Here is a 24119-nt window from a genome sequence, read left to right on the forward strand (position 1 = left end):
GGGGGGACTGGGCCCAGGGCCAGAGCACTGAGCAGGCAGTCCCTACGGGCACCTGGGCAGCAGGAAGGAGGCTCAGACTGTGATGTACAAACACAGGCTGTATTGGGGGAGGATGGATGGGGGGCAGGGGTGGGGTTAGTCCTCCTTCAGGCTCCCGAACACGGCGGCCGGCACACTCTGCTGCTCCAGCCGCACCTCTGGGGAAGGGGGGAGGCAGGGAGGACACGGTCACTCCAGGACGGGACCCTGCCCCTGCCTCTCCCAGACCGCCCCGCCTGTCTGGCCGGCCCCATACCGTTGGGCTCCAGGTCCATCTCGTCCTCATCCTCGTCCTCCCCCAGCTCGATCTCCTCCGGGTTGGCCTGCTGTGCCAGCTCGGCCAGCTCCTCCCGGGAGGCGTCGCTCCTGCAGGCAGACAGGGATCAGGCAGGGCCCGCGCGTGCTCGGCCTCCCTGGCACCTCCCCTGTGGAGGAACCGCTCGCTCCCGCGGCCCCGTGCTTGCCTCACAAACAGGATCTTGCTCTGCGCCCGTGGCGGCTGGTCACGCTCGGCCTCGGCCGCCAGCTGCTCCGCCCGCTGCTCCAGCAGCTTCATGTCGTCCATGCCACTCTGCCCCGGGGCCAGGTCGGACACTGGGGTGGAGGGGGGTGCTCAGCACAGCGGGTCCCGCCCTCCCCACAGCTGCACCCCACGGCCCGCTCTGCTCCGGCTGCTGCTACTGGGTGCCCCAAGCGGTCTGAGGACCCAGCCCTCAAGGAGTGCCCAGTCTGCAGCGGGAATGCCCCCAATGCCCCCAGCCGGCAGATCCAGGCTGGGCAGGGGGCAGAGGCCAGACCTCCAGGGCCCGGCCGGGGTGAGGGGTAGCCCGCAGCTGCTCACCAGTGCCCGTGGCGCTGCCAGACACCTTGAGCATCTGCGAGGCCATGAAGTTGACTTGAGTGTTGTACGTGGCCTGCACGCTCCGGCGAATCCGCAGCATCTCCCGGATGGTGTCCTCGTTGCCGTGCCGGACCTCGAAGTCCTTCCACGTTTGCCAGAAAGCCCCGGTGGTCTGCGGAGGGTGGGCGGCACGTGCGTGAGCTGGCTGGCCCGGCTGCACTCCCCTCCCAATGCCTGCCCGCCAGGCTCGGCCCCTACCCGGGGGTCACAGATCTGGGAGCAGAAGCTGTAGATGGCGCGCGCCCGGTCGATCTCGCCGAGCCTGCACTCCATGTCCGCGAACCGCAGGCACATCTCCCGGGCGTGCTCGTCCGACAGCACCTGCGGGGCGGCGGGGGGAAGGGGTGGGCGTCAGCGGGGTTCCCACGCCCTGGACCGGCGTCCGGAACGCCGCCCCGAGTTCCGCAGCCGCCCCGCCGGCGCCCTGGGGCACCTCGATGGCCTTCTGGTAGATGCTGCGGGTGTGGGTGACGCCGTAGATCTCGGCGGCGCGCTTGATGTAGATGTTGAACATGTCGTACTGCTGCGCCGGCTCCACGGCCCGGGTGGCGCGCTCGTACACGGCCATGGCGTGCCGGGCCAGGCCCCACTCCTCCTCCAGCTGCGCGTACAGCAGGTACAGCGCTGCGCCGAAGGACGCCGGTCAGAGGCTGCTGCCTGCCCCCGGGTACCCCCCGCCCCCGGGCACCCCCCGCCCGCCTCACTCTTGGCGTATTTGGGAGGGCAGCCATCCAGCGCCTGTTCGAAGAGGTCCCGCGCTCGCTCCAGCTTGCGGCCCCCGTAGCGGGCGATGAATTTGGTCAGGTAGGTGCTCCAGATGTCGGACACGTTGGGCCACTTGAACAGCGAGATGCCGCGCTCGTACGCCTGCCCGGAGAGGGAGTCGTGTGTGGGAACGCGGGGTTAAGAGCACCTGGCGCCCAGGCTGTCGGGAGCCTGCCCCCGCCTCCCTTGGGCTGAGCAAGGTGGCCTTTCCCTAGCTGTCCCCTCCCTACAATCACGACGCAGTCAAAAGGGTCTGTGTGCCTCCCTCAACACACTGCAAAGCCCCCAATGACAGGGCGGGACTAGGACCTACCAAGTCACCAGGAGGTCACATTGTGCGCAGGGGAGGTGGGGGCGGGAGGACCCTCAGCTCTGCAGACACTAGAGCCCAGAGCCCCGTGAGGAGGTTCACGTGCCCGGGGCCAAGGGGCAGGGCCCGTGTCACTCAGGCCGGGGGTGGCCCGCGTGTATGTGCGTACAACCTCCCCAGCCGTGTCCAGAGAGTCCACACATAACCCAAACGTGTCGAGCAGCCAGCCGGGGCCTCACGCGTACACGCGCAGACCTACAACCCGGGCGGCAGGGCAGGAACACCCACACCAACCCCCCCCCCCACAGAAGCAGGACGTCAGGGGTGAACTGTGTCCCCCCAAATCCTGTCGAAGCCATAACCCCAGAACCTCAGAATAGAAGTGTAGAAATGAGCTCTTTAAAAAGGAAATAAACGGGGTCACTATAGTGGGCCCTAATCCAACGACTGGAGTCCTTGTGAGGAGATTAAGACACAGACACACACACAGGAATGACCACGGGAGGCCCCGGGGAGAAGACGGCCGCCTGTACGCCAAGGAGAGAGGCCTCAGGAGAAACCAGCCCCGCCGACACCACGATCTGAGATTTCCGGCCTCCAGGGCTAAGACGACATGTCTCCATTAAGTTCCCTGCTCTGTGATACTTCGTTAGGGCGGCCAGAGGACACTGACATAGCGCCCGAGGCCCTGAGGAGGACACACTGCCGCCTGGGACCCCGAGATCAGCCCCCCTCACCTTGAAGCTTTCCTCGAAGTACTTGTGCTCCTCCAGGAACACGGCGTAGTTGATGACGATCTGGGGCGTGGCGATGCGCAGGTCCAGGATGCGGTCGTACACGGCCTTGGTGGACTGCGGGGCAGGGGCGGGTCGGAGCACGTCCCGGGCAGAGTCTGCAGCCCCGTCCCACCCCACCGCAGGCCCCGGCCGTGCAGCTCACCTGGAAGGTGCCCAGGCTCTCCTCCAGGTCGGCGAGCAGCGACCACACCTTCAGCGACTTGTATACACGGTTCTGCACAGGCTCCGAGCCGTCGAAGTACTCGGCCCGGCGGGCGGGCAGCGCGGTGGCCTTCTGCGGGGGCCGGCAGCGGAGGGGGGGCTTAGGGACGTCCCGGACCTGGCGACGCAGCACAGCACACCCCTGCCCCACCCCAGCCCCGGGCCTGTGTTTACCCTCAGCAACCGCAAGGCCTGGTCATAGTTCTCGTGCCGGAGCTCCAGCTCACCGCACTCACACCACACGCTGGCCAGGTCGTCCACCTGCTTGAAGCTCACCTTGGTGGCCTTCTCCAGGATGATGCGGGCCTGCCAGGGTGCACAGAGGACAGGCTGAGACCCTGCCCCCCCCCCACGCCATGAGGGTGCATGTGTAAACACTCATGCAAACATGACCGTGTCTGTGCCTCCAGCGTCCTCTGGCCACGGACGCATCTGTACACACACACACACACACAAATGCACAAATGCCACAGCACTCACGTCATCCAGCTGCCCGTTGTCCTCGTAAAACTTGGCGAATGCCACCCACAGCGTGTGGGGCTTGCCTGTCGCCTTGAAAGGGTCCACCGTCTGCACAGCCTCCGTGTATGTGTTGATGATCTGGGCGGGAGGGACCGAGTCAGGCGGGACAGCTGGGGCCCTGGCAGGTTGGGGGGGGGCGGCGAGGGGCAGGGCCGTCACGCACCTCCCGGGGGCGGCCCTGGTGCAGGGCCACGCGCTTGTGCCACTCGTGCACGTGGTGCGGGTTCTGGCGCAGCAGGACGCTGTTGAGCAGCAGGGGCCGCCGGCCGATGAGCTGCTCGAAGCGCGCCAGGCGCAGCTCCAGGTCCACATCATCTGGCTCGGTGATGAGGGCCGGGGCGCAGAAGTCAGGGCCTCGGCACACAGCCACCTCCACCCCCCAGCCCCCACCGAGTGCTCTGGGCTTCGCAGACTCGCCCCACTGGCCACCCCGGCCGGAGATGCATCCCCCCGTCCTGGAGACTCTCCAAGGTTCCACCCACCCTGGCCACCCGGCCGTCCTCCCTCCCTGCCGGCCCCGGCCACGCACCTCGCCCTTGCCCCGGCCACTCAGGACCCTTGGAGCCCTGCCAGCCAGCCTGGCCTTCTCTCCTCCCCAGCCCAGGACCGCCCCTGGCAGCTCACCTTCCTCCTCCCGCCCCAGCTCCGAGGCTGTCTCCATCTTGGCGGCAATCATGCTCTCCTCAAACTGGGCGTAGCTGTCGAACACCTGGGTGAAGTCCCGCACGGTCATCACGGTGCGGATGGCCTCCTCGTACACATCTCGAGCCTGTGGGTGCAGGAAGGGTGAAAGGAAAGTGCTGGTGGGTGGACTGCGTGAACACAGGGAACTCAACAGCACGGCCCTGGCAGCGGTCCAGAGTGGGGGTCGCCCAGTTCTGTCAGCCTCCGAACAGTGACACCCAGCAGAGCCATGACTGGAGCTGTGCCCGGCCCCGCCAGAGTGCTCTGGGACTTCTCCCCGTAGACTAACGGTGACGGTCCCTTGTGCGGAGTGAACGAGGCTCAAGGGAAACGTGTGTAAGGTGCCTGACACCCAGTTAAAACTCATGAGGTGACTGACCCCCATGCCCCCCCAGGTCCACGCCGCAGGGACCCTAGCCTCGGCTTAGCCACGGAGGGCTCCGCCGTTGCTGTGCGTACCCCTCATGCCGGCCCGACCCCACTTCTGAAGCTCAAATTCTCCTCATCACTCCTGCCCCCCAAGCTCGGGCCCCATCTCTCTACTCATCCCTGGCTGGTCATACCCCACTGCTCCCACCTGGCCACTGGCTCCAGCGGCCTCCAGGCTGGTCTCCTGCCATCGGCCTCAGCCTGGAGTGGCCCAGGGTGTAAACGCATAGCGGGTCCTGCCTCTGTCCTGCTCACACCTGACGGCAGCTCCCTCAGCAGGGCACAGCCAGCCCCTCCTTGGCCCGCAGGCCTCTCCCTTCCCTGGCCCTTCACCGACCCCCTCTTTGCTCCAGCTCCACTCCCTTTTGCTCTTACGTCCCCGAGGCCCCAACAACCCCAGCCAGCCCCTCTGGGGACCTCTCAGAACCCCAGACACTCCCCCAGCCCCTGGTGTGCCACTCCACTGCCTGATGACAAGCCAGCTAACGTGAACACTGACAGGAACGCTAACACTTCACGAGTAACCCTACATCAGGCGCCTGTGTGGCACTGGATTCCTCACAGGTGGGGGAGCAAGTGTCACTCTCATTTTGCAACTGAGGACACACAGGCTTAGTGGGTCCAAGGCCACCCAGCCAGGAAGAACTCAGGTCTGGCCGACGCCAAGGCGGGCGTGCTTGCCAGCAGGGCTGGGCCACGCCTCACCTTCAGGAAGGCAAACGTGTGCAGGGCGTGCACCTGGGCACACAAATGGCATGTCTGCGTATCTCCCGCATGTGCCCACGTGCACCTCCGGAATGCCACGCTGGAGAGACTGCTCCCCTCCCCTCGTCGGCTCCCGTGCCCGCTCACCTTCTCGAAGTGGCCGCTGCGGATGTAATAGTCAGCCAGCGAGCACCAGAGCTTGCCCAGCTGGTCAGTGAAGCGGGTGAGGCCCCCGCGGATGATGGCGTCCACATTGAGCGACTGTACCTTGTCTGGGTTCTGGGAGATGAGGTCACAGAGCTCGTGCCACAGCTGCAGCGCCGGGAGGAGAAGTCTCAGCCTTGTTCCCCACGGGGGCGCGCCGTCCTGCCCCACTCCACTCCCCCAGAGGCCCACCTGGTAGTTGGACTTGCCGGCCTTGGACACGAAGCGCTCGTCATTGACCACGGTGGCCAGGCGCTGCGCGGCTTCATCCAGCCGGTCGCTGGACTTGAGGTACTCGATGTACTCCTCTGCGCTCTCGGGGCTGAGCTGTACAGCGACCGGCCCCATCGGCCGTCAGGGGGCTGAGGAGCCGTACCACGACAGCCCCGGCCCCTCGGCGGCTCCAGGTCAGCCATCCACCACTGTCCCGGTCAAGGGCCAGCCCTGCCGACCCAGCCTCAGCCACCCCTGTCCAACCTGGGGCCCACCAGTCCAGCTTCAGCCCCGCAGGTCCAGCTTAGGCCCCAGGGATCCAGCCTGGGCCCCACTGGTCCAAGGCCAGCCGTGACCGGTCTGGCTTAGACGACAATGGTAGAGCCCGCACTGTCCAGGCCTTGCTTTTTACCACAAGCCCCCCAGCCAAAGAGCACTGTGTTAAGAGTTTCATGATGTATGACAGTTGCTAGAAGTTTAAGAAAGCCACACACCATCCGCCCCCGGTTTCCACCTGGAAACACTCCCAGAGCCATTCACCTCGCATTCCCTGCCCTCCCGGGGTGGCGGTTTTCCTGGTTCATGTGGTCAGCTCATGGGCATCTGTCTGCCCAGTTAGACCAAAAAGCTCCACGCATGCAGAGCCTGTCTCTGTCACGCTGTCCCGGGACCTGTCTCAATACTGGACGTGCAGCAGTTGCTAGCAAATATGAGGAGAATAAACAAATGGCAAACAGAAGCCTGTCTCAGGAAGCCTTTTCCCCACTTCCTGTCAGGTGACATCCTGCAAGGGGCTAGTGTCCAGTGAGCCAGTTTGGGGGGGCCTCTTGACGCGAGGGAGTGGCCCCCCCCGCCCCCAGCAGCACCTGGCGCCCCCAAGCTTACCTTGAGGAAGCGCCGGTAGCCCCGCACGGCCGTCTCGGGCAGCGGGTGGGAGCGGAGGAAGCGCAGGTACAGGGGCCAGATGCGAGAGTGCTGTGTGATGGGCAGGGCCCGGAGGGCGCGGTCAAACGTGCGGCGGGTGTGCGTGACGCGGCCCTGGTCCATCAGGAACTGGCAGTAGTCCAGCCACAGACGGGGCATCTGGAGGTGTGGCGGAGAGGCGTGCCGTGAGCCGCTGGCACCACAGCCCCACCATACACCCGCTGTCCTATGGCCCAGGACGCAGCAAGACCCACAGCCCCCTCCTCCAGGACCAAGTCTAGCTCTACTCCAATCCCCCAGCTTCGCCCATTTCCAGGGTCAGAGCCCCACCTCCCCCTCGCCCCGGGCCGGCCTCTGCCCCCTGCACCTTATGCATGAACACAAAGGCCCTCTCGTGGCAGTTGTTGACATCTTCATAGGCAGGGTCAGTCACGCAGCGATGCTTCACCTGCGCCCGGCGCGCCTTCAGGTATCGGTACCAGAGTTTGTAGCTGGGGGAGGCAGGAGGGGACAGACGAGGACTGGTCGGCTTTACAGACCCCTAGAACCCTTCGCCCTGCCCCCACGGAGCAACCGCTGGAATAAGGGGCCTGGGGAAGGCTGACAAGTCTCAGCAATGGGGGGGATGGATACTTAGTGCCAGAACAAGAGCAGCCCCTGGGACCTCCCGGCCAGTTCTGATGGGACAGGACCGGGGGGTGGGGGGCTGGGACAGGCGGGGCAGCTGGAGCGGTCCCCACCTGCAGGGCAGCAGCTTCAGCGCTCGCTCATACAGCTGGTTGAGCCTGGGCTTCGGGGCACCTTGTTTGAACTCAATGTAGCGGAGCCAGCACTTGACCGAGAACTGGTTCCGCATGATCTCCTCCTCATAGGGGAGGTCCTCTTCCTCCTGCGGGAGCCAGGGAACGGGGAGGAGAGAGACCTGCCCTCAGAGCCTGGTCCCACGTGCCACTGTTCATCAGAGCCAGGTCACCAGACCCCCAGATCCTAGGGCTCAGATCCGGATTTTACTCCTCGGAATTCCACTGCCCACCATCTGACCCAGATCACCAGACTCCTCAATCTGGGTTCTAGGCCAGACTCGAGATTGTCAACCAGACACCACTCTTGGACTTTTGGATTGAGCCATCCACTCCCTGGCCCAGATCACCAGATTCCTTAGACTCCCTGGTCCAATGCCAGGCCTTGCTCGGACCTGAACACCAAGCTGTAACTCCGCACGACGTGCCTCTTCCTGGACACCAGGCCTTTGGCATCGCAGGCTCCCACTAGCCAGAGTGGAGCTCAACTCTGCCCCAGAACTTGGAAAACGAATAAGGAAACTTCATTGGAAATGGAATCGGGAAGCCCTGAAGGGGGAACTCTCAGGCCCTACCATCTCTTTGTCAATTGCAGACCCCCCCCACAGGAAGATCTTCTCCTTGCCTGGCAACAGCCCAGCCAATGAGAAACTGCCAAAACTCAGTCAATGAGAAGCCATCACTACCCTGAACTATCACTCTCTTCTAATAGACTTTCCTTCAAAGCAGCCCTTCCCAGCTGATTCCTTTTTCTCTATAAAGTGACATTCCTCTCCCTTGTTCTCCAGACTTGCCTTTGGTTTTACCAGCACTTGCATATCCCGATTTAAAACTCCTCTGCCACTCCTAAATAAACCCATTTTGCTGGTAAGATAACTAGCAGTTTTACTTTCAGGGTCGTCAGAAGCTAGACCTTTACCTCAGGAGACGTATGGACCACCAGCAAGCCTCACCAATACTAAACACCAAAAACTGGTGAAGAGGCCTGACCTCAACAGGCACACGGCTCACAGATACCGTAGGTTCCACACCACAAGACAGTATCACAACACAGCAGGTCCGATGAATTTTCTGGTTTCCTAGTGCACATAAAAGTCATACTTATGCAATACTGTAGTCTATTAAATGTGCAATGGCATTATGTCTAAAAAATCTACACATCTTGATGAAAAAATACTTTCTTGCTAAAAAATGCTAACCGCCATCTGAGCTTTCAGTGAGCTGTAATCTTGTAGCTGGTGGAGGGTCTTGCCTCCATGGTGATAGATGCTGACTGATCAGGGTGGTGGCTGATGAAGGCTGGGGTGGCTGGGGCAATTTCTTTAAAAAAGACAGACTGGTTTGCCACACCAACGGAATCTTTCCTCCATGAACGACTTCCCTGTAGTACGTGATTCGGTTTGAACAGCATTTTACCCAGAGTAGGACTTCTTTCCAAAGTGGAATCAATCCTCTCAAACCCTGCTCCTGCTTTGTCAACTGAGTTTATGTAATGGTCTAAAAGCTCTGTTGTCATTTCAACAATCTTCATGGCATCTTCACCAGTAGATTCCATCCCAAGAAACCCCTTTCTTTGCTCATCCAAAAGAAGCATTCGTCCTCCAAACTTTATCACGAGATCGCAGCAATGCAGTCCCACCTTCAGGCTCCACTTCTGATTCTGGTTCTCTTGCTGTTCCCACCACACCTGCGGTTACTTCCTCCCCTGAAGTCTGGAACCCCTCCAAGCCAGCCATGAGGGTTGAGATCAACTTCTTCCAAAACCCTGTTAAGGTTGATACTTTGATCTCTCCTCGTGAATCAGAATGTTCTTAATGGCATCTAGAATGGTGAATCCTCTCCAGAAGGTTTTCAATTTGCTTTTCCCCAGATCTATCAGAGCAATTGCTATCTCCGGCAGCTATAACTTTATGAAATGTATTTCTTAAATAATAAGACTTGAAAATTGAAATTACTCTTTGGTCCATGGGCTACAGAATGGATGTTATATCATCAGGCATGAAAACAACATCAATCTTGTTGTACATCTCTTGTCGGAGCTCTTGGGTGACCAGGTGCATTGTTAATGAGCATTTTTGGGAAAGTATCTTTTTTTCTTCTTCTTCTGAGCAGCAGGTCTCAACACTGGACTCAAAATATTTAGTAAACAGTGTTGTAAACAGATACGCTATCATCCAAGTTTTGTTGTTCCATTTATACAGCACACGATAGTTTTAGCTTAATTCTTAAGGGCTCGAGGATTTTTAGAATGGTAAACGAGCACTGGCTTCGACTTATAGTCATCAGCACCATTAGCCTCTAACAGAGTCGGCCTGTCCTTTGAAGCGCTGAAGCCAGGCACTGACTTCTCCTCTCTAGCTATGAAAGTCCTAGATGGCATTTTCTTTCAAGAGAAGGCTTTTCCATTTATATTAAAAGTCTGTTTGGGGCACCTGGGTGGCTCGGTTGGTTAGGCGTCTGACTCCTGATCCTCAGCTCAGGTCTTGATCTCAGGGTTGTGAGAAATAATAACAATAACAATAATAATAATAAAGATAAATTTAAAAAGTTTGTTTTGTGTACTCACCTTCATTAATTATCTTAACTAGATTTTTTAAAAAGATTTTATTTATTTGAGGGAGAGCGGGAGAGTGAGAGAGAACGAGAACAAGCAGGGGGAGCAGCAGGCTCTCCAATGAGCAGGGAGCCAGGCTCAGGGCTTGATCCCAAGACTCCGCGATCATGACCTGAGTCAAAGGCAGACGTTTAACCAACTGAGCCACCGAGGTGCCCCTTAACTAGATCTTCTTCTTCTTCTTAAGATTTTATTTATATATTTGAGAGAGAGAGAGAGAGAGCACAAGCGGTGGGAGGGAGAGGGAGAAGCAGACTCCCTGCTGAACAGGGAGCTGGATGTGGGACTCGATCATGACCTGAGCTGAAGGCAGATGCTTAACCGACTGAGCCACCCAGGCACCCCCAGACCTTCTGATTAACTTGCTACAGATCCTACTGGCACTCACTGCTTCACTCTGCACTTTTGTTATGGAGACGGCTTCTTTCCTTAAACCTCATGAACCAACCCCTATTAGCTTCAAACTCATCTCCTGCAGCTTCCTCACCTCCCTCAGCCTTTGTAGAACCAAAGAGTTAGGTCTTGCTCTGAATTAGACTTTGGCGTAAGGGGATGTTGGGCCTGGTTTGATCTTCTACCCAGACCGCTTAAAACTTTCTCTATAACAGCAATAAGGCTGTTCTGCTTTTTTATCATTCATGTGTTCACTGGAGTCACACTTTTAATTTTCTTCAAGAAGTTTTCCTTTGCATTCATCACTCGGCTGTTTGGTGCAAGAGGCCTAGCTTTCAGCCTCTCTCAATTCCAACATGCCTTCCTCATTAAGCTTAATCATTTCTAACTTTTGATTTGAAGTGAGAGACGTGTGGCTCTTCCCTTCACCTGAACACTTAGAGGCCACTGTAAGGTTATTAACTGGTCTAATTTCAATATTTTTATGTCTCAGGAAGTAGGGAGGTCCAAGGACAGAGGCGGGCAATAGCCCATGAAGCAGTCCGAACACCTGCACTTATTAACTTCCCCCTTTTATTTGGGTGTGGCTCCTGGTGCCCCAAAAGTAATGGAAAAGTTTGACATATTGTGAGTATTACCAAAACGTGACACAGAGACATGAAGTGAGCAAACACTGTTGGAAAATGGTGCCAACACACCTCCTTGATGCAGGGTTGCCACAAGCCTTCAATTTGTTTAAACAAAAGAGAGAGAGAGAGAGAGAGAGAGAGAGAAAGAAAGAAAGAAAGAAAGAAAGAAAGAAAGAAAGAAAGAAAGAAAGAAAAACAAAACTCCTGCAATATCTGCGAAGCACAATCAAAGGACATACACCTGTGCTCCAGATACCAAGCCCTGGACTCTTCAGGATCCCACTGGCCATCGCCTGACCAGCTTCACATCTGACTCCAGAGTTCTCCGAATCCAGACACCAATCCTTTATTTCAGAAACTACAAGGCTCAGGGCCAAACCTAGGCCGTTACTCAGAACACCAACACTTTACCATAGAAACCAGAGCCCTGGCTTTGGGTCACTAGCCTTTACTTCAGACGCCAGATCTCTACAAGATTTAGCTATGCGATCTACCCCTCTCCCCGCGCGCTCCCATTTCCACCGGAGGCCCGGGTCGCCGAGCCCTTAACCTCGACAGCAGCTCTTCACTCAGACCACCTGGACTCCGGCACCAGAACTTTGCTCCTGGACAGCCCGGTCCGCACGCCCTGCCCTCGGGTGGACAGAATACCACCCAGACACCCCAGGCGGCCAGACCCCGAAACCCTGAAGCATCCAAGGCCGGTGCTCCCACACGGGCCACTCCCCGGCCCCGCCGCGGACTCACGAAAACGAGGTCCGGCCGCTCGGGCCGGGAAAGACGCGCCATCACCACCATCTTCCTGGCTCTCCAGCCGCTGGCAGAAGTCACGTTATAATGACGCCTCCCGCTGAAGGCCCGCCCCCCGGGGCCAGACCTATTCGCTATTGGTTGAACTCTTTCAACCCCGCGGACCGCGTTTGTTGACTTTCGCTTAGAAGGAGCCAGCGACCGGAAGCAGAGAGGAGGCTCCCGAAGATGACGTCATCATGAAATTCCTCTACCAATCAGCTTCAGTAGTGGAGCCCGCAAAAGCCCGATGAGCTGCTGTTTTGCTGGAGGGTTGACTTTGGGCGGAAGCAGCTTTATAGCCTAGGAGAAGCGAGATGGGGGTGAAGCTGGAGGTGTTTCGGGTCAGTGAGCTTTGCAGCGGGTGGACGGTTGGACTCCTCCCGGAACTGAGGAGGAGGCTCTGAAAGGGAGGGCGGGGGGACTCCAGGAGAGAGGGCCATGTGGCGAGAAATCTGAGTTTTGAGAGGGATCTTTAGGGTTGGAAGCCCAGCGGAGGGGGCGCTGGGTTAGGGGAGAGCTGGTGTGAGGAAGGGCGTCTGAGAGGAGTGATCTGGGAAAGGGGCTCCGAGAAGGAAGGCTCCAGACCCTGGGGAAGCTCATGGGCTCCGAGTGGTTGTGTGTTTCTGATAGGGAGACCCCTATGTTTAGGGGAATAGACTCCAAATAATGAGGGCTCCTGGGTTTGAAGATGCTCCAGGGATCTGACGAACGGGTGGGTAATGAGGTCTCAGGAAGATGCCTTCGATTTTAGTACGAGGTTTTGTACTCTGAGTCAGGCGTCTTTGCGCACGTGTGTGTGTGTGTGTGTATGTGTGTGTGTGTGTCTTCCAGAGGGAGTTTCCCCAGACTTGGAGGAGGCTTTGAGGTCCCTTAAATTATTACTATTAGGGGTCTAGGCTTTAAGGTGTGAGGCTTCGTACCGTTGGTGGGAGTTCTGCGGTTCTTGGGGACCCCGAGGAGGCACTGCTGGCTCTGCCGGAGGTTGGTCCTCCAGGCTCTGAGCAACCGATGCGTGTTGTGGAAGGGGTTTAATCCCTGGCTCTGTTCATTTACCCCCTGCCCTTCTAGATGACACTCTACCTCACCTTCCCCGTGGCTATGTTCTGGATTGCCAATCAGGCCGAGTGGTTTGAGGACTATGTCATACAGCGCAAGGTGGGCACAGGGACAGTATTTATGGGTTCAATCCAGGGCATGGGGGAGAGATGGGGCACCAACCTGCTGGGGACCAATGTCTGCTCTCCACCAGCCAACCCTGCCCCGGGTGGGGGGCTCTGGAGGCTCCTGGCTCATGCTTCCAGCTGTTACTTTGTCCCCACAGAGGGAGCTGTGGCCACCTGAGAAGGAGGACCAGGTAAGTAACATACTCTTCTTCCCCCTAAAGGGACGGAGGTGCCTGGATCCTTATGGCCGTGATGGGTTTGAGTGAAAAATTTGCTCTCAGTCATGAGGAAAGAGAACTGAGAGCAGAGGGGCATATAGTTTCTTTCTTGCCCTCTTCCTGAAAGATGAAGTTGATCCCATTTGGACCCTCGCTGTAATTGGCACAGGGCTTCCAGTGTAGACACTGAACTCTAAAGCTGTGGCCTAGGGGAGTAAGGGGCAGGGTGGTGGGAAGGGGTGTGTGTGTCCTCCTCCCTTCCCATTCCACCCCCATTTTCCACCCCCCACCCCCCAGCGCCGGGAGCTAGAAGAATTCAAAGAGAGGATACGGAAGCAGCGGGAGGAGAAGCTCCTTCGTGCTGCGCAGCAGAGCTCCTGAATCCTAGCCCCTCCACCCGTGAAATAACACACAGTTTCTTGTTTCTTGTGGAAGTGTTTTATTGTCTGTTTTCAGGGGCCAAGCAGGGCCCAGGATGGCTCAGGCCCTCAGGGGGCTTGTGTCTGGGGTTGGGGGCTGCTGTTCCGACGGAAGCTGAGAGCAGTCGGGTCTTGAGGGGTGAGGAGGGGTTGGGGGCTGAGCGTCCCGGCTCGTTTCTGCACTCCGTCCTGTGGATGAAGAGGGGTCAGCCAAAGGGAGGGACCGGGGCAGTGCCAGCTGGAGGTGACCCATACATTGGGGGAGGGTGCCTGTGTCCCACCTCCTGCCGTTTGCCCCTACTATCCCCCAGCTTCTATGTACCTTAGTTACACAACCTTTAGGGTGGTATTTGGGGTCTTGAGCAGAACCCAGGCTACATGTGCATATGTGTGTCATAGACACACACTAGCGTGTGGAGGTGTGTGTCCTGTGCATAAACTCATGTGTCCTTTTCCTCAGAGGTGTTTTCCTAGGAAGGGGATCTGCTCATTCTGTCTTCCCTGAAACCCTGAGACAGGGAGGCAGGGGCCGTGAGTTCCAGTCACTGCTCCGACATTAACATGCCCCTGGCCTGACCTTGGGCCCCTCTCGGCCCTGTCTGGGCCTTTGTCCTCCCACCCGAAGTTGGGTATTTGGTTGGCCAGGATCCTGTGACTGGCAGGGACCCAGGGTGGCACTCTTACCAGGCACTCATGCCTAGGGGGCAAATCGTGGCTAGACGTGAGGGTGAGGCCCCATTTACTCCTGGCTGGGGGGTGGGAGGCAGGGTCAGAGGGCTCAGCCTAGCAGGTCTCTGCTCAGCCCCAGTGGCACGTCACCTACCTTGGGGCCTATGGGCTGGAAGCCAGGCAGGCTGCTGACTGTCACACGCTGGTCATCCATACGGCGTCCCTGGGTACTGGCCAGCATGTCCATGAGACTGTCCATCTCGGGTGCAGGGCCACTCTCTGCGTTAAGCAGAGGCATGTGGGGATGAACATATACACTGCCTCCAGGGAACACAGCCCAGCTGGAGCCGCTAACCCGCTCCTCGGCCCCCATTCATGTTCTCTGGGAAGTGTGCTCACCTCTCCCATCCCTTGCCCAGTGTTCCCATTTGTGGCTTACTTTCTCAGCCTCTTGCCCACAGGCCCCCCAGATGGCCACTCTCCCTGGATCCCTGCGCCCTGCCCCGTTCATGCCCCCAGACATCACACCAGTCCCACACACCCCCGTGCCCGCTCTCACGGCTCTCAGAGGTCGGACCCGGCCCTGCCTGCAGTGGGCACCGCTGTTCCTCCATCCGGTCGCCCTGCACGTGGCTCAGCAGGTTGAAGAAGCCCTCCTGGTCTGGAGAGCCAGCCTGGGGAACAGACACACTCAGTCCAGCTGGCCTCTCAGCTGGGGAACCCCTCCCCTCCCCTCCTCGGCTCTCACCATGATCCCCGCCGATGTGCTGCTGTGCAGAGCTGCTCAGAATGAGACCTGAGCCTCCTTCCCAATCCCGGCCCCTCCTGCCCCAGGGGCCCGGCCAGCAGGGCCACTCCACGTGGTACTGCCTCAAGGGAGAGGCTGCAGGTGCCAACATCGTGACGTCCTAAATTGGGGCCTGACTGCAGGGTGGCCTGGGGGCTGGGACATGAACCAGGGAAACATACCAGGGGCCGCCCCCAAATCCCAGCATCCCCCACCTCACAGGGGTTAGCACTGAGAGCCCTGACCTCTGCCCTGGGGCTGGGTTAGGCACTCAGACCCTCATGCCCACCAACACTTCCTTCGGCCGCAACTGGGTCAGGGGTCCCAGGAGACTTGCTTGCTAATTAGGTGCCCTACAAACTAATTAGTCTTGTCATTCACAGGCCCTTGAGTTGGGGATGTGTGGGGTGGGATCTGCTTACCTTGACGCAGGGGGCCAAGCTCCCGTCCACCTTCTCTTCCTGGTCCATCATTGTCCCCGCGCCCCTCCCCTGGGTCCCGTCCACTTCTCTGCTGGCCTCTGTCCCGGCCCCGTGCCAGAGAAGGCTTTTTAAAAGACTAGGATGTGGAGGGGGGAGTGGATACCCAGCCCCAAATCCCCAGCTCACGCCCCATCTGCTCCCACCCAAGCTTAAGCCCCATAAAGATGATCCAGATAATTGTTTTTGCAGCAGGATGTGGTGCTGCTGTGGGGGTGGGAGACAGGGTGACCTGGGCTTGGACCTTGCCCAGCAGGACTCACTGGGCCCCAAGAACTCTCAGGTGGGGCTCAGCAGCAGGCCAGACCAGTATCCCCACAGTGGAGAATGGGGGCTGGCTGGCCCCACTGGGAAAGGACAGGCCACCAGGGCAGCTTGGGCGGGGTCTGTAGCCCTCTGGTGAGAAGCATTGCGAGATGGTCTCACCCTGCTGGAAAGGCAGTTGCCATCCGCAGGCGGGAGGGGAAGAAGCTGCACGTGAGGACCACAGAGGCACCACCAGGCTGACTAGCTCCATCTTAGTCTCCTGGCCACCCCTCCTACTCACTGTCCCTGGGTCTGGTTGCCCACTGCAGTCCTAAGACAAGAAGGTCTGGGATTTCCTTTTTTTTTTTAAAGCTTTTATTTATATGAAAGAGCATGAGTGTGGGGGGCGGGGAGAGAGAGGGAGAAGCAGACTTTCCACTGAGCAGGGAGCCCGAAGTGGGGCTCGATCCGAGGACCTGGAATCATGACCTGAGCCAAGGGCAGACGCTTAACCAACTGAGCCACCCGGGTGTCCCAAGAAGGTCTGGAATTTCCTGTCCTGCCACCAGTGCCAGGTTGAGCTTTCTCCTGAGATCTGTCATCTCAGTGCCTGGGGATGGGAGGCAAGGAGGAGAGTCCCTGCCCCCTGCCCCAAGCAGCTATAGCCTTCTTTCAGTGCCCTGGGAGAGGGGGCCACTGGGAGGATCCCACTGGCACTCCATCCCCTACCCAAGATGCCTTTCTAGAAACGAGTTAAAACCTCTTCTCAGAGTAAATGGGCCGCAGTGTCACCACACCTGCCTAAGCACAGAGATTGGTCCTCTTCCCTAGGCAACCGTTCCCCATCCAGAGCCTCACCTACACCCTGTCCACAGCCCCGACTCCTCAATGCCAAAGGGACACCCTGCTCTTCCGAGGATGTACTGGTTTCCTGGAGCTGCCTTAACAAAGTCACAAGCTGGGTGGCTTAACGCAGTAGACGATTGTCACACAGTTCTGGAGGCCAGAGCCATAAGTTGGGGTGTCGGCGGTGCCATGCTGTCAGACCCGTGGGAGAGGGTCCTTCCTTTCCTCTCCCTGGTTCCTCGCAGTTGCAGGCAGCCCTCGGTGCTCCTTGGCTGTTCGCTGCAGTATTTCAACCTCTGCCTCTGTCATCATGTGACATTCCTCTGTGTCCCTATCTTCACATGGCCATCACAAGACATGGAAACCAGTCATGTTGCGTTTGAGCCTCATGCTACTGTAGCCTGACCTCTTAACTAACAGCATCTACAACGACTCTATTTCCAAATAAGGTCAAAATCTCAGGTACCAGAGCTTAGGCCTTCAACCTGTCTTAGGGGAGGGTGGGCAGGATACCATCCAGCCATTAAGAGCAGAAGACCCTGGTCACCCTCACAGAGTATAGTGGGGGATGGTAGGCCTTCCGAACTTTCACTCCGTAGGGGACAGACTGAGAAGCTAGAGGGGTCTCCCAGACTCCCAGCTCCTCCCTTTGCCCCTGCAATCCATCCTTCCCCTCCAGGAGCTGCAGCGATTCCCTTCCTTCCCCTGTTCAGAACTCTCCCTTGGCCCCCATTGCCCTCAGGAGAAAACTCAAACACTGTGGAGTAATGGAATGTTCTAAAACTGGGGATGGATGCACAACTCTGAACATGCTGAAAGGCATTGAATTGTACACTCTCAGCGAGTGAACTGTATGGTTTGTGAATTATATCTCAATAAAACTGTGAAGAAAAAACAAGAAAGGAACGGAGGGAGGAGGAAAATGGAAGAAAACCCCTAAATCCTACCTAGAATAGCCAGCCATCCTGGTTTGTCCAAGACTCTCAGTTTTAGCACGGAAGTCCTGTGTCTTGGGAACCTCTCAATCCCAGACAAACTGGCCTAGGTCAGTCCTACTTTGTCCCATAGAGGTCTGGCCTCTGCAGCCCCTCCAAGCTCACCTCACTTGCTCCGCTCCTCCAGCCACATCCCCTGCTTCTCTCTGCCTGGATCGCTGCGTGGCTGCTGCTTGATATTGTTCAGGTTAAATCTAAACGTCACCCTGTCAGGGTCCCCCTCTGGTACCACACACAATAAACCACCACGCCCACACGTGCCACGCGCTCTCACATTACTGTTTATTTCCATTAGAGCTGAATTGATCATTTTCTCTCCCCTTTCCATTTAACCTTAAGTGCCACATGGCAGACCTAGTTTTCTTCACTGTTGCCTGTTCCAGGTAAGTGGCAAAGGGCCAAGCACCAGACCAATTCCCTTTTTTTTTAAGACGTTATTTATTTATTTATTTATTTATTTATTTATTTATTTATTTAAGAGAGAAAGAGCATGAGCCGGGGGAGAGGCAGAAGAAGCAGTTTCCCCCGCTGAACAGAGAGCCTCACGTGGGGCTCCATCCCAGGACCCTGGGATCATGACCTAAGCTGAAGGCAGGCACTTCACCGACTGAGCCACCCAGGCGCCCCATCCAGACCAATTCTTAATAAACGTGGCCAAATGAAGGAACCAGTTCTGGATTCTGCTTTCACACACGGGCATCCCACTTGAAATACGAGACCTCTTTAGTATGGGTGCTGCTTGAGCAGGCCATGAACCTTCAAGTCAAGTGTGAACTGAGTGTGTGTGTAAGTGTGCAAGGGGTTGAGCATGCCGCTAAGCCCACGAGTTCATCAGCGGACGAATGTGATTATCAGCCTGTGAGAGTGTGTGTGCACCCGGTGAGGACAAGGCTCTGACGAACGGTGCTGCTGGGACAGTCCTGGTTCAGATCCCAGCAGGCCATTTCATCAAGTGGCCTTACGCAGGGGTCCTGCTGAGCCGCGGTTTGGTAGTCTATACCGCACTCCCTGTCAGGGGTTCTCGGGGGATTGAGTGAGAATTTGACACAGGTCCTTGGCACACAGTAGGTGCTGGCTTAGCTTCAACCCTCCCTCCAGGCTTCCTCGTGAGTTGATCAAATGTTGTCCAGCCTGCTGCTACGCTCTGGGGAACAAAAAGTAAGGAGGTCACGGGTTTATGGCCCCGCGGCCCCGGATGGGCACACAGCATCCGACAGCCAGGGAGAAACTTCTGGCTGGGTGGTGGCTGTGTCTGGGGAAGATGAAAGGGTTGTGTTCCCGCGATCCCACTTGCTCGCTGCACGCAAGCAGGGAAGGTGTGTCCGAGCTCACGTCTGTGTGTGTCGTCGGGGTGCCCCTCCAGCGACTCCGCAACCGTCTGCGTGGACACACCCGCCCGCCCACTCTGCGAGGGACAGATCTTCCTCTCCGAGGACCGATGGGGGAGGAGCCAGCTCCGCGGGGCGGGGTCCAGGTGGCTGACGCGCGGGGCCACGCCCCCCACCTTGGGACAGACCCGGAAGCGGTGGCGGCGCCCCTGGGGGAAGATGGCGCCCTCGGGGCTGAAGGCGGTGGTGGGGGAAAGTGAGTGCGTCTCCTGGGGGGCGGGGGCCAGGGGTGCACGAATCCTGGGACCCTGGCGGCGGGGATTTGGCGGCCGGGCTGGGCGTCGAGCACCTGATCCTCGAAGGGGCGGGCGGGGACTTGGTCCCGCTGGACGTCCCGGCTCTCCCGTGCCGGAGCGAAACAAAGTTGGGGGACTGGACTCCGGGGACCCAAGGGATCGGTCTAGGGCTGGCGTAGGCAGGCGCCAGGGCTTGCACTCCTGGACCCCCTAGGGTGCCGGCAGAGAGAGGGCACAGCTGGACGCCCATACTGCCGGTTCTCTGAGGCTGGCAGAGTCCCGGGGGGCTGGACTCTTGGACTGGGGCCCGGACTGGGTGCGCTGGTCAACTACCCAAGGTGGTGTGAGAACTCGGGGGATGTGGTCAGGCCAATGTCCAGGCCCAGGGGTGCGGGACACCTTCCTTCTTGCCGGGTCCCCACGAAACTCATGCAGCGTGAGGACTCGGGCGTCTAGGCCGCGTGGGTAGGGGCTCTTGCGAGAGGGGTGGAGGTCGCCCCTTCCCCCATCTCGGGTAGTTCCGGTCTCAGCACCTCCTTCCTTCTGCTTCCGCCCTGGCGGTCCTGATAAGAGTGGACATGACACTCTGGGCGGGCGGGGCCACCCTGTCCCTTCTGCCTCCTCCCTCTGCAAGGCAGGGCAGACTATGGCTCAAACCCCTAGCACCCCAACCCAAAACGGAGCCTCGTACACAGGGGTTAATGGGGAGAAGCCAGGCCCACCTCGAAGCAGGGAGTCAGGGGGCCTGCAAGTAAACTGATGTAGGTCGCGGGGAGGGAGGGGTCTGGCGTCAACGTTCCCACCAGGAGAACTCGAGGTTGCAGATGGCGAGGCTGAGAGCCAGGCTCTGGAGGGAGGTAGACCTATATGTGAGCTCTGGCTTTTCAGTTATTCGTTCATCCAAAGCATATATTGAGTGGCTACTTAAGCCCCAGGCATTTAGCCATTTAGGGCTGAGGGTGCTGAGGCTAGTCACTTGTCCTCTCTGAACCTGTTTCCCTGTCTGTAAATTGGGGGTGACACTAGGGGTGACCTCACAAGACTGATGAGAGAAGTAAACAGGAGTGAAGATGGAGGCCCAGCCCCAAGGCCCAGAAGGCTTGGGGGCACGTTGGGGCCAGAGAATCCAATATCTTGAGCCCACCCTACCTTCCCTGCAGAAATTCTGAGCGGAGTCATTCGGAGTGTCAAAAAGGATGGGGAGTGGAAGGTATGGGGTTGGCAGAATGCCTTGTCCAGACTCATGTGGGGGGCCTGAATGTGGGACCCATAAGAACTCCCTGAGGAGGGTGCTGGTCCATGGTGGGGGGAGGGGGGGGCTTGGGTGGGTCGGTCTGGGACAGGGTGGGGGCAGGTGGGGGTCCTGGGTCCTCCCACCAGCCAGCTCTTGAAGCTGTCAGTCCCGCCTGCCACCCCAGCCCCACCTCGGGGGCAGCTGTAGCCTCTCCTGCCCACTCATCTGTCCATCAGTCTGTCTGTCCATCCATCTGGGCAGGTACTCATCATGGACCATCCAAGCATGCGCATCTTGTCCTCCTGCTGCAAAATGTCAGACATCCTGGCTGAGGGCATTACTAGTGAGTGGACACCCCCACCCCACGCTGCCCAGGTGGGACCTGAATATGGGGTCCCCTAAAACTGTCCAGAACTCCCCAATACTCAGGTCCCCATATATACAGCCCTTCCTCCTCCTGAGTGTGGGAGCCTGTGATGGGCGGGTCTCCCATGCAGGTCTTCCCAGCTGCAACTTCCTGACTATGTAACCCCTGTGTGTGGAACCCCATGTAGGATTCCCAGAGTGAACTCAGTGTGAGACACCCCAGAATATGTAACTTTCTATGGGGGACCCCTAGGGGGTGTGGCTGTGAACTTGAATGTGCAGAACCCTGCCCGTGTAACTCTTAGCTGTGTGCCCCTCCCCTTAGGCACCCGAGGGTGTACAGCTCCCCCTGCCCTAGCATCCAGCCCTCTTGCCCAAGTGTCCAACTTTCCAAGTCTGAGATTCTCCATGATCCCTGGCCCCAATGCCACCTACATACGGCCCTTTCTCTGTTCCTACTAGTTGTTGAAGACATCAACAAACGGCGAGAACCCATCCCCAGTTTGGAGGCCATTTATTTGCTCAGCCCCACGGAGAAGGTGCCTGCGTGAATGTGTGTGTGTGTGTGTACGTGTGTATGCGTGCCTGTGCATGTGTGCACATGTTGGGGGGGCAGGCAGGGGCTGGGAGGCTGGGGCAGGGCTCTGGAGGCGCAGGGCCAGGCTTGGACAATGGCGTGCCTCCCTCAGTCAGTGCAGGCCCTGATAGCAGACTTCCGGGGGACTCCGACCTTCACCTACAAAGCAGCACATGTCTTCTTCACCGACAGTGAGTGAAGCGAGCTGGGGGAATGGGGGGGTCGGGGCGTGGGGTCACTCTGGCCTGATGCCCCCTCTTGCCCACCCCAGCCTGCCCCGAGCCCCTGTTCAGTGAGCTGGGCCGCTCCCGTCTAGCCAAGGTGGTGAAGACGCTGAAGGAGATCCACCTGGCCTTCCTCCCCTACGAGGCCCAGGTACAGCCCAGACTAGTCCAGGGTGGGGGTGGGGGTCCGTGACCAAACGTCCTGGGTTCCAACAGAAACAGACACTGAAACGAGTAAAGGGGACATCAGGTTGGAAAGGAAAGCAGCCAGCACAGAGGGTCATAAGTTCTTCCCGCATAGGCACCTGGAGTTCTGTCCTCCTGGGCAACTGCAAGGGGCAGCATAGAGACACCTCTGAGGTGTCCTGCCCCGGGGGTAGGGGACTGGGGTGTTTCTCCACATCCTTCAGGCATCAGCTGAAAGCGGCCTGGGCCTGCCTTCTGGATGGCGTGGCAGGCTCCAGAGCCCGGGGGAAGCCCCAGGGAGCGGCAGGAGCTGGAGACCGCACGATGGCCAGGGACGCACCCAGAGTGGTGGCCTTGGCACTTATGCCCTCCCAGGTGTTCTCCCTGGATGCCCCCCACAGCACCTACAACCTCTACTGCCCCTTCCGGGTGGGGGAGCGGGCGCGGCAGATCGAGGCACTGGCTCAGCAGATCGCCACACTGTGCGCCACCCTGCAGGAGTACCCGGCCATCCGCTACCGCAAGTGGGGACCCCATCCCAATGCCGCCCCCCACCTTGACCCCAACCTGCCTGCAGCCTTTGACCTCACTTTGACCCCAGTCCTGGTCCTCACCCTGGTGCCAGCTCCCATCCCTAACCCCATCCTTGGAGTTGTGTGTGCCTTAACTACCCGTGTGTGCCCGGCCCTCCCCAACCCCACTCCTGAGGCCCCCATGTCTCCCAGGGGCCCAGAGGTCACGGCGCAGCTGGCCCACGCCGTCCTGGCCAAGCTGAACGCCTTCAAGGCAGACAATCCCAGTCTGGGTGAGGTAAGGGGGCCTGCCGGGGAGGTGGGGGTGAAGCCACGGCCAAGGAAGGACAGGGTCAGTATCCTCATCCCTGCCAACCCCCCAGGGCCCTGAAAAAACCCGCTCACAGCTGCTCATCATGGACCGGGGGTCGGACCCTGTGTCCCCGCTGCTGCATGAGCTCACCTTCCAGGCCATGGCCTATGACCTGCTGAACATCGAACAGGACACGTACAAGTAGGCGGAGCCCAGGAACACTCACCGCCCCCCCCCCATCAGCTCCTGGGTCCCTGGTCGTCGGCTGGTTGCCCTGACCCTCCATCTCCCGCAGGTACGAGACCACGGGGCTGAGCGAGGCCCGTGAGAAGGCTGTGCTGCTGGACGAGGACGACGACCTGTGGGTGGAGCTGCGGCACTTGCACATTGCCGACGTGTCCAAGTGCGTGCGCGCCGGGTGCCAGGGAGTGGGCCGCTCCGCGGGTGGTCGCCACGCATCCCCAGTCCGCCCCCTCCCCCCGCTGTGGGCCATGTAGGTGGTCTTTGGCTCTGGGTGAGCACCCCAGTACAAGCCACGCCCCTCACCCAGACTCGGTGCGGGCTTGCCCATGGCCTGGTACAGGGACACGTGTGTCCCCTGGCTCCCACCCCCGGGCTGTGTGACCCCTCCCCCCCTGCAGTCAAACCGCAGCCTTGGCACCAGTCCCCAACCCCACCCCTGCCCACTCTTCACCGTCAGGAGGGTCACGGAGCTTCTGAAGACGTTCTGTGAGAGCAAGAGGCTGACCACCGACAAGGTAGGGGCAGGCCTGCGTCAGGAGGGGCAGCTGGCGAGGAGAGGCCCCTGCCCCCATAGAGCGGGAGCGGGGCCGCAGTCCGGTTGCGGAGCCTGGAGTCCGGAGCTGGGGTGGGCAGGGCTGGGCCTCACGGCCTCCCTGTCCCCAGGCCAACATCAAAGACCTGTCCCACATCCTGAAAAAGATGCCTCAGTACCAGAAGGAGCTGAACAAGGTGAGCATGGGCGGGGAACCTGCCCCCCCCACCCGCCCCACACCACTGCGCCAGGCTCTTGGCTTGGACTCAGTCTCTGTTACCCCAACTCCCGCCCCTCAGTATTCTACACACCTGCATTTAGCCGACGACTGCATGAAGCACTTCAAGGGTTCGGTGGAGAAGCTGTGCGGTGTGGAGCAGGTGGGGGCGGGCCTGGGACGGGGTGGGGGTGGGGCCCCAGAGAGCCGGACCTGTAGAGGGGGCTGGGTCTGCAGGGGAGGAGACTTGTAGAGGTGCGGCCTGTGAGAGGGGCGGGGCCTTCGGAGAGCAAGCTGGCGCTGTGAGAGGCGTGGACCCTGGGGAGAGGCGGTCCTGGGACAGGGGT

The 24119-nt window shown here is 59.1% G+C and overlaps 4 protein-coding genes across 6 annotated transcripts in view; 2 read left to right on the top strand and 2 right to left on the bottom strand.

The window, feature by feature from the left end:
- Positions 1-85: 85 nt before the first annotated feature.
- Positions 86-12035, bottom strand: XAB2 (XPA binding protein 2). Its single transcript, XM_040629405.1, has 19 exons — positions 11878-12035; positions 7435-7583; positions 7062-7185; positions 6656-6853; positions 5750-5884; positions 5501-5665; positions 4160-4304; positions 3699-3850; positions 3494-3613; positions 3188-3319; positions 2955-3086; positions 2753-2866; positions 1645-1807; positions 1374-1564; positions 1139-1261; positions 881-1052; positions 504-633; positions 296-405; positions 86-197 (listed from the first exon to the last, which is right to left on the bottom strand). The coding sequence occupies exons 1-19, from the start codon at positions 11926-11928 to the stop codon at positions 136-138; spliced, it is 2568 nt and encodes an 855-aa protein (XP_040485339.1). The 5' UTR covers positions 11929-12035; the 3' UTR covers positions 86-135.
- A 73-nt stretch (positions 12036-12108) lies between these two features.
- On the top strand, positions 12109-13727 carry LOC103681743 (protein PET100 homolog, mitochondrial). 2 transcript variants are annotated; one of them, XM_008711325.2, is made up of 4 exons: positions 12109-12263; positions 12991-13077; positions 13172-13276; positions 13601-13727. In XM_008711325.2, the coding sequence occupies exons 1-4, from the start codon at positions 12237-12239 to the stop codon at positions 13682-13684; spliced, it is 303 nt and encodes a 100-aa protein (XP_008709547.1). In that variant the 5' UTR covers positions 12109-12236; the 3' UTR covers positions 13685-13727. The 2 variants fall into 2 exon arrangements, with proteins under 2 accessions (XP_008709547.1, XP_008709548.1); XM_008711326.2 differs by having other exon boundaries at positions 13244-13276.
- A 46-nt stretch (positions 13728-13773) lies between these two features.
- PCP2 (Purkinje cell protein 2) lies at positions 13774-15651 on the bottom strand. The gene is made up of 4 exons (XM_008711324.2): positions 15601-15651; positions 14951-15065; positions 14546-14670; positions 13774-13911 (listed from the first exon to the last, which is right to left on the bottom strand). The coding sequence occupies exons 1-4, from the start codon at positions 15649-15651 to the stop codon at positions 13792-13794; spliced, it is 411 nt and encodes a 136-aa protein (XP_008709546.1). The 3' UTR covers positions 13774-13791.
- A 3566-nt stretch (positions 15652-19217) lies between these two features.
- Positions 19218-24119, top strand: part of STXBP2 (syntaxin binding protein 2) — a 10059-nt gene continuing 5157 nt past the window's right edge. The window contains exons 1-13 of one of the 2 annotated variants that reach the window (XM_040629406.1): positions 19218-19328; positions 20529-20578; positions 20864-20945; positions 21431-21507; positions 21658-21736; positions 21817-21920; positions 22331-22479; positions 22681-22765; positions 22851-22981; positions 23076-23183; positions 23481-23538; positions 23687-23752; positions 23855-23935. In XM_040629406.1, the coding sequence (XP_040485340.1) occupies positions 19292-19328; positions 20529-20578; positions 20864-20945; positions 21431-21507; positions 21658-21736; positions 21817-21920; positions 22331-22479; positions 22681-22765; positions 22851-22981; positions 23076-23183; positions 23481-23538; positions 23687-23752; positions 23855-23935 (1107 nt within the window). In that variant the 5' untranslated portion in view covers positions 19218-19291. Of the gene's footprint in view, positions 19333-20528; positions 20579-20863; positions 20946-21430; positions 21508-21657; positions 21737-21816; positions 21921-22330; positions 22480-22680; positions 22766-22850; positions 22982-23075; positions 23184-23480; positions 23539-23686; positions 23753-23854; positions 23936-24119 lie in introns of both variants that reach the window. The other variant, XM_040629408.1, reaches the window with a different exon arrangement.

Source organism: Ursus maritimus, unplaced genomic scaffold (genome assembly GCF_017311325.1).
Source record: "Ursus maritimus isolate PB19 unplaced genomic scaffold, ASM1731132v1 scaffold_14, whole genome shotgun sequence".
Taxonomy (NCBI): domain Eukaryota; kingdom Metazoa; phylum Chordata; class Mammalia; order Carnivora; family Ursidae; genus Ursus; species Ursus maritimus.

Excerpts from the sequence above, each read along its gene's own strand:
- XAB2 (XM_040629405.1), bottom strand. The coding sequence starts at position 11,928 with ATGGTGGTGATGGCGCGTCTTTCCCGGCCCGAGCGGCCGGACCTCGTT. Across the intron at positions 3,614-3,698 it reads ACCAGGGCCGCCCCCGGGAG|ATCATCAACACATACACGGA; the intron begins GTGCGTGACGGC and ends CCTCCCGCCCAG. Across the intron at positions 1,262-1,373 it reads TCTACCAGAAGGCCATCGAG|GTGCTGTCGGACGAGCACGC; the intron begins GTGCCCCAGGGC and ends GCCGCCCCGCAG.
- LOC103681743 (XM_008711325.2), top strand. The coding sequence starts at position 12,237 with ATGGGGGTGAAGCTGGAGGTGTTTCGG. Across the intron at positions 12,264-12,990 it reads TGAAGCTGGAGGTGTTTCGG|ATGACACTCTACCTCACCTT; the intron begins GTCAGTGAGCTT and ends CTGCCCTTCTAG. Across the intron at positions 13,277-13,600 it reads CACCTGAGAAGGAGGACCAG|CGCCGGGAGCTAGAAGAATT; the intron begins GTAAGTAACATA and ends CCCACCCCCCAG.
- PCP2 (XM_008711324.2), bottom strand. The coding sequence starts at position 15,651 with ATGATGGACCAGGAAGAGAAGGTGGACGGGAGCTTGGCCCCCTGCGTC. Across the intron at positions 15,066-15,600 it reads GCTTGGCCCCCTGCGTCAAG|GCTGGCTCTCCAGACCAGGA; the intron begins GTAAGCAGATCC and ends TCTGTTCCCCAG. Across the intron at positions 14,671-14,950 it reads GGGTCCGACCTCTGAGAGCC|AGAGTGGCCCTGCACCCGAG; the intron begins GTGAGAGCGGGC and ends TGCTTAACGCAG.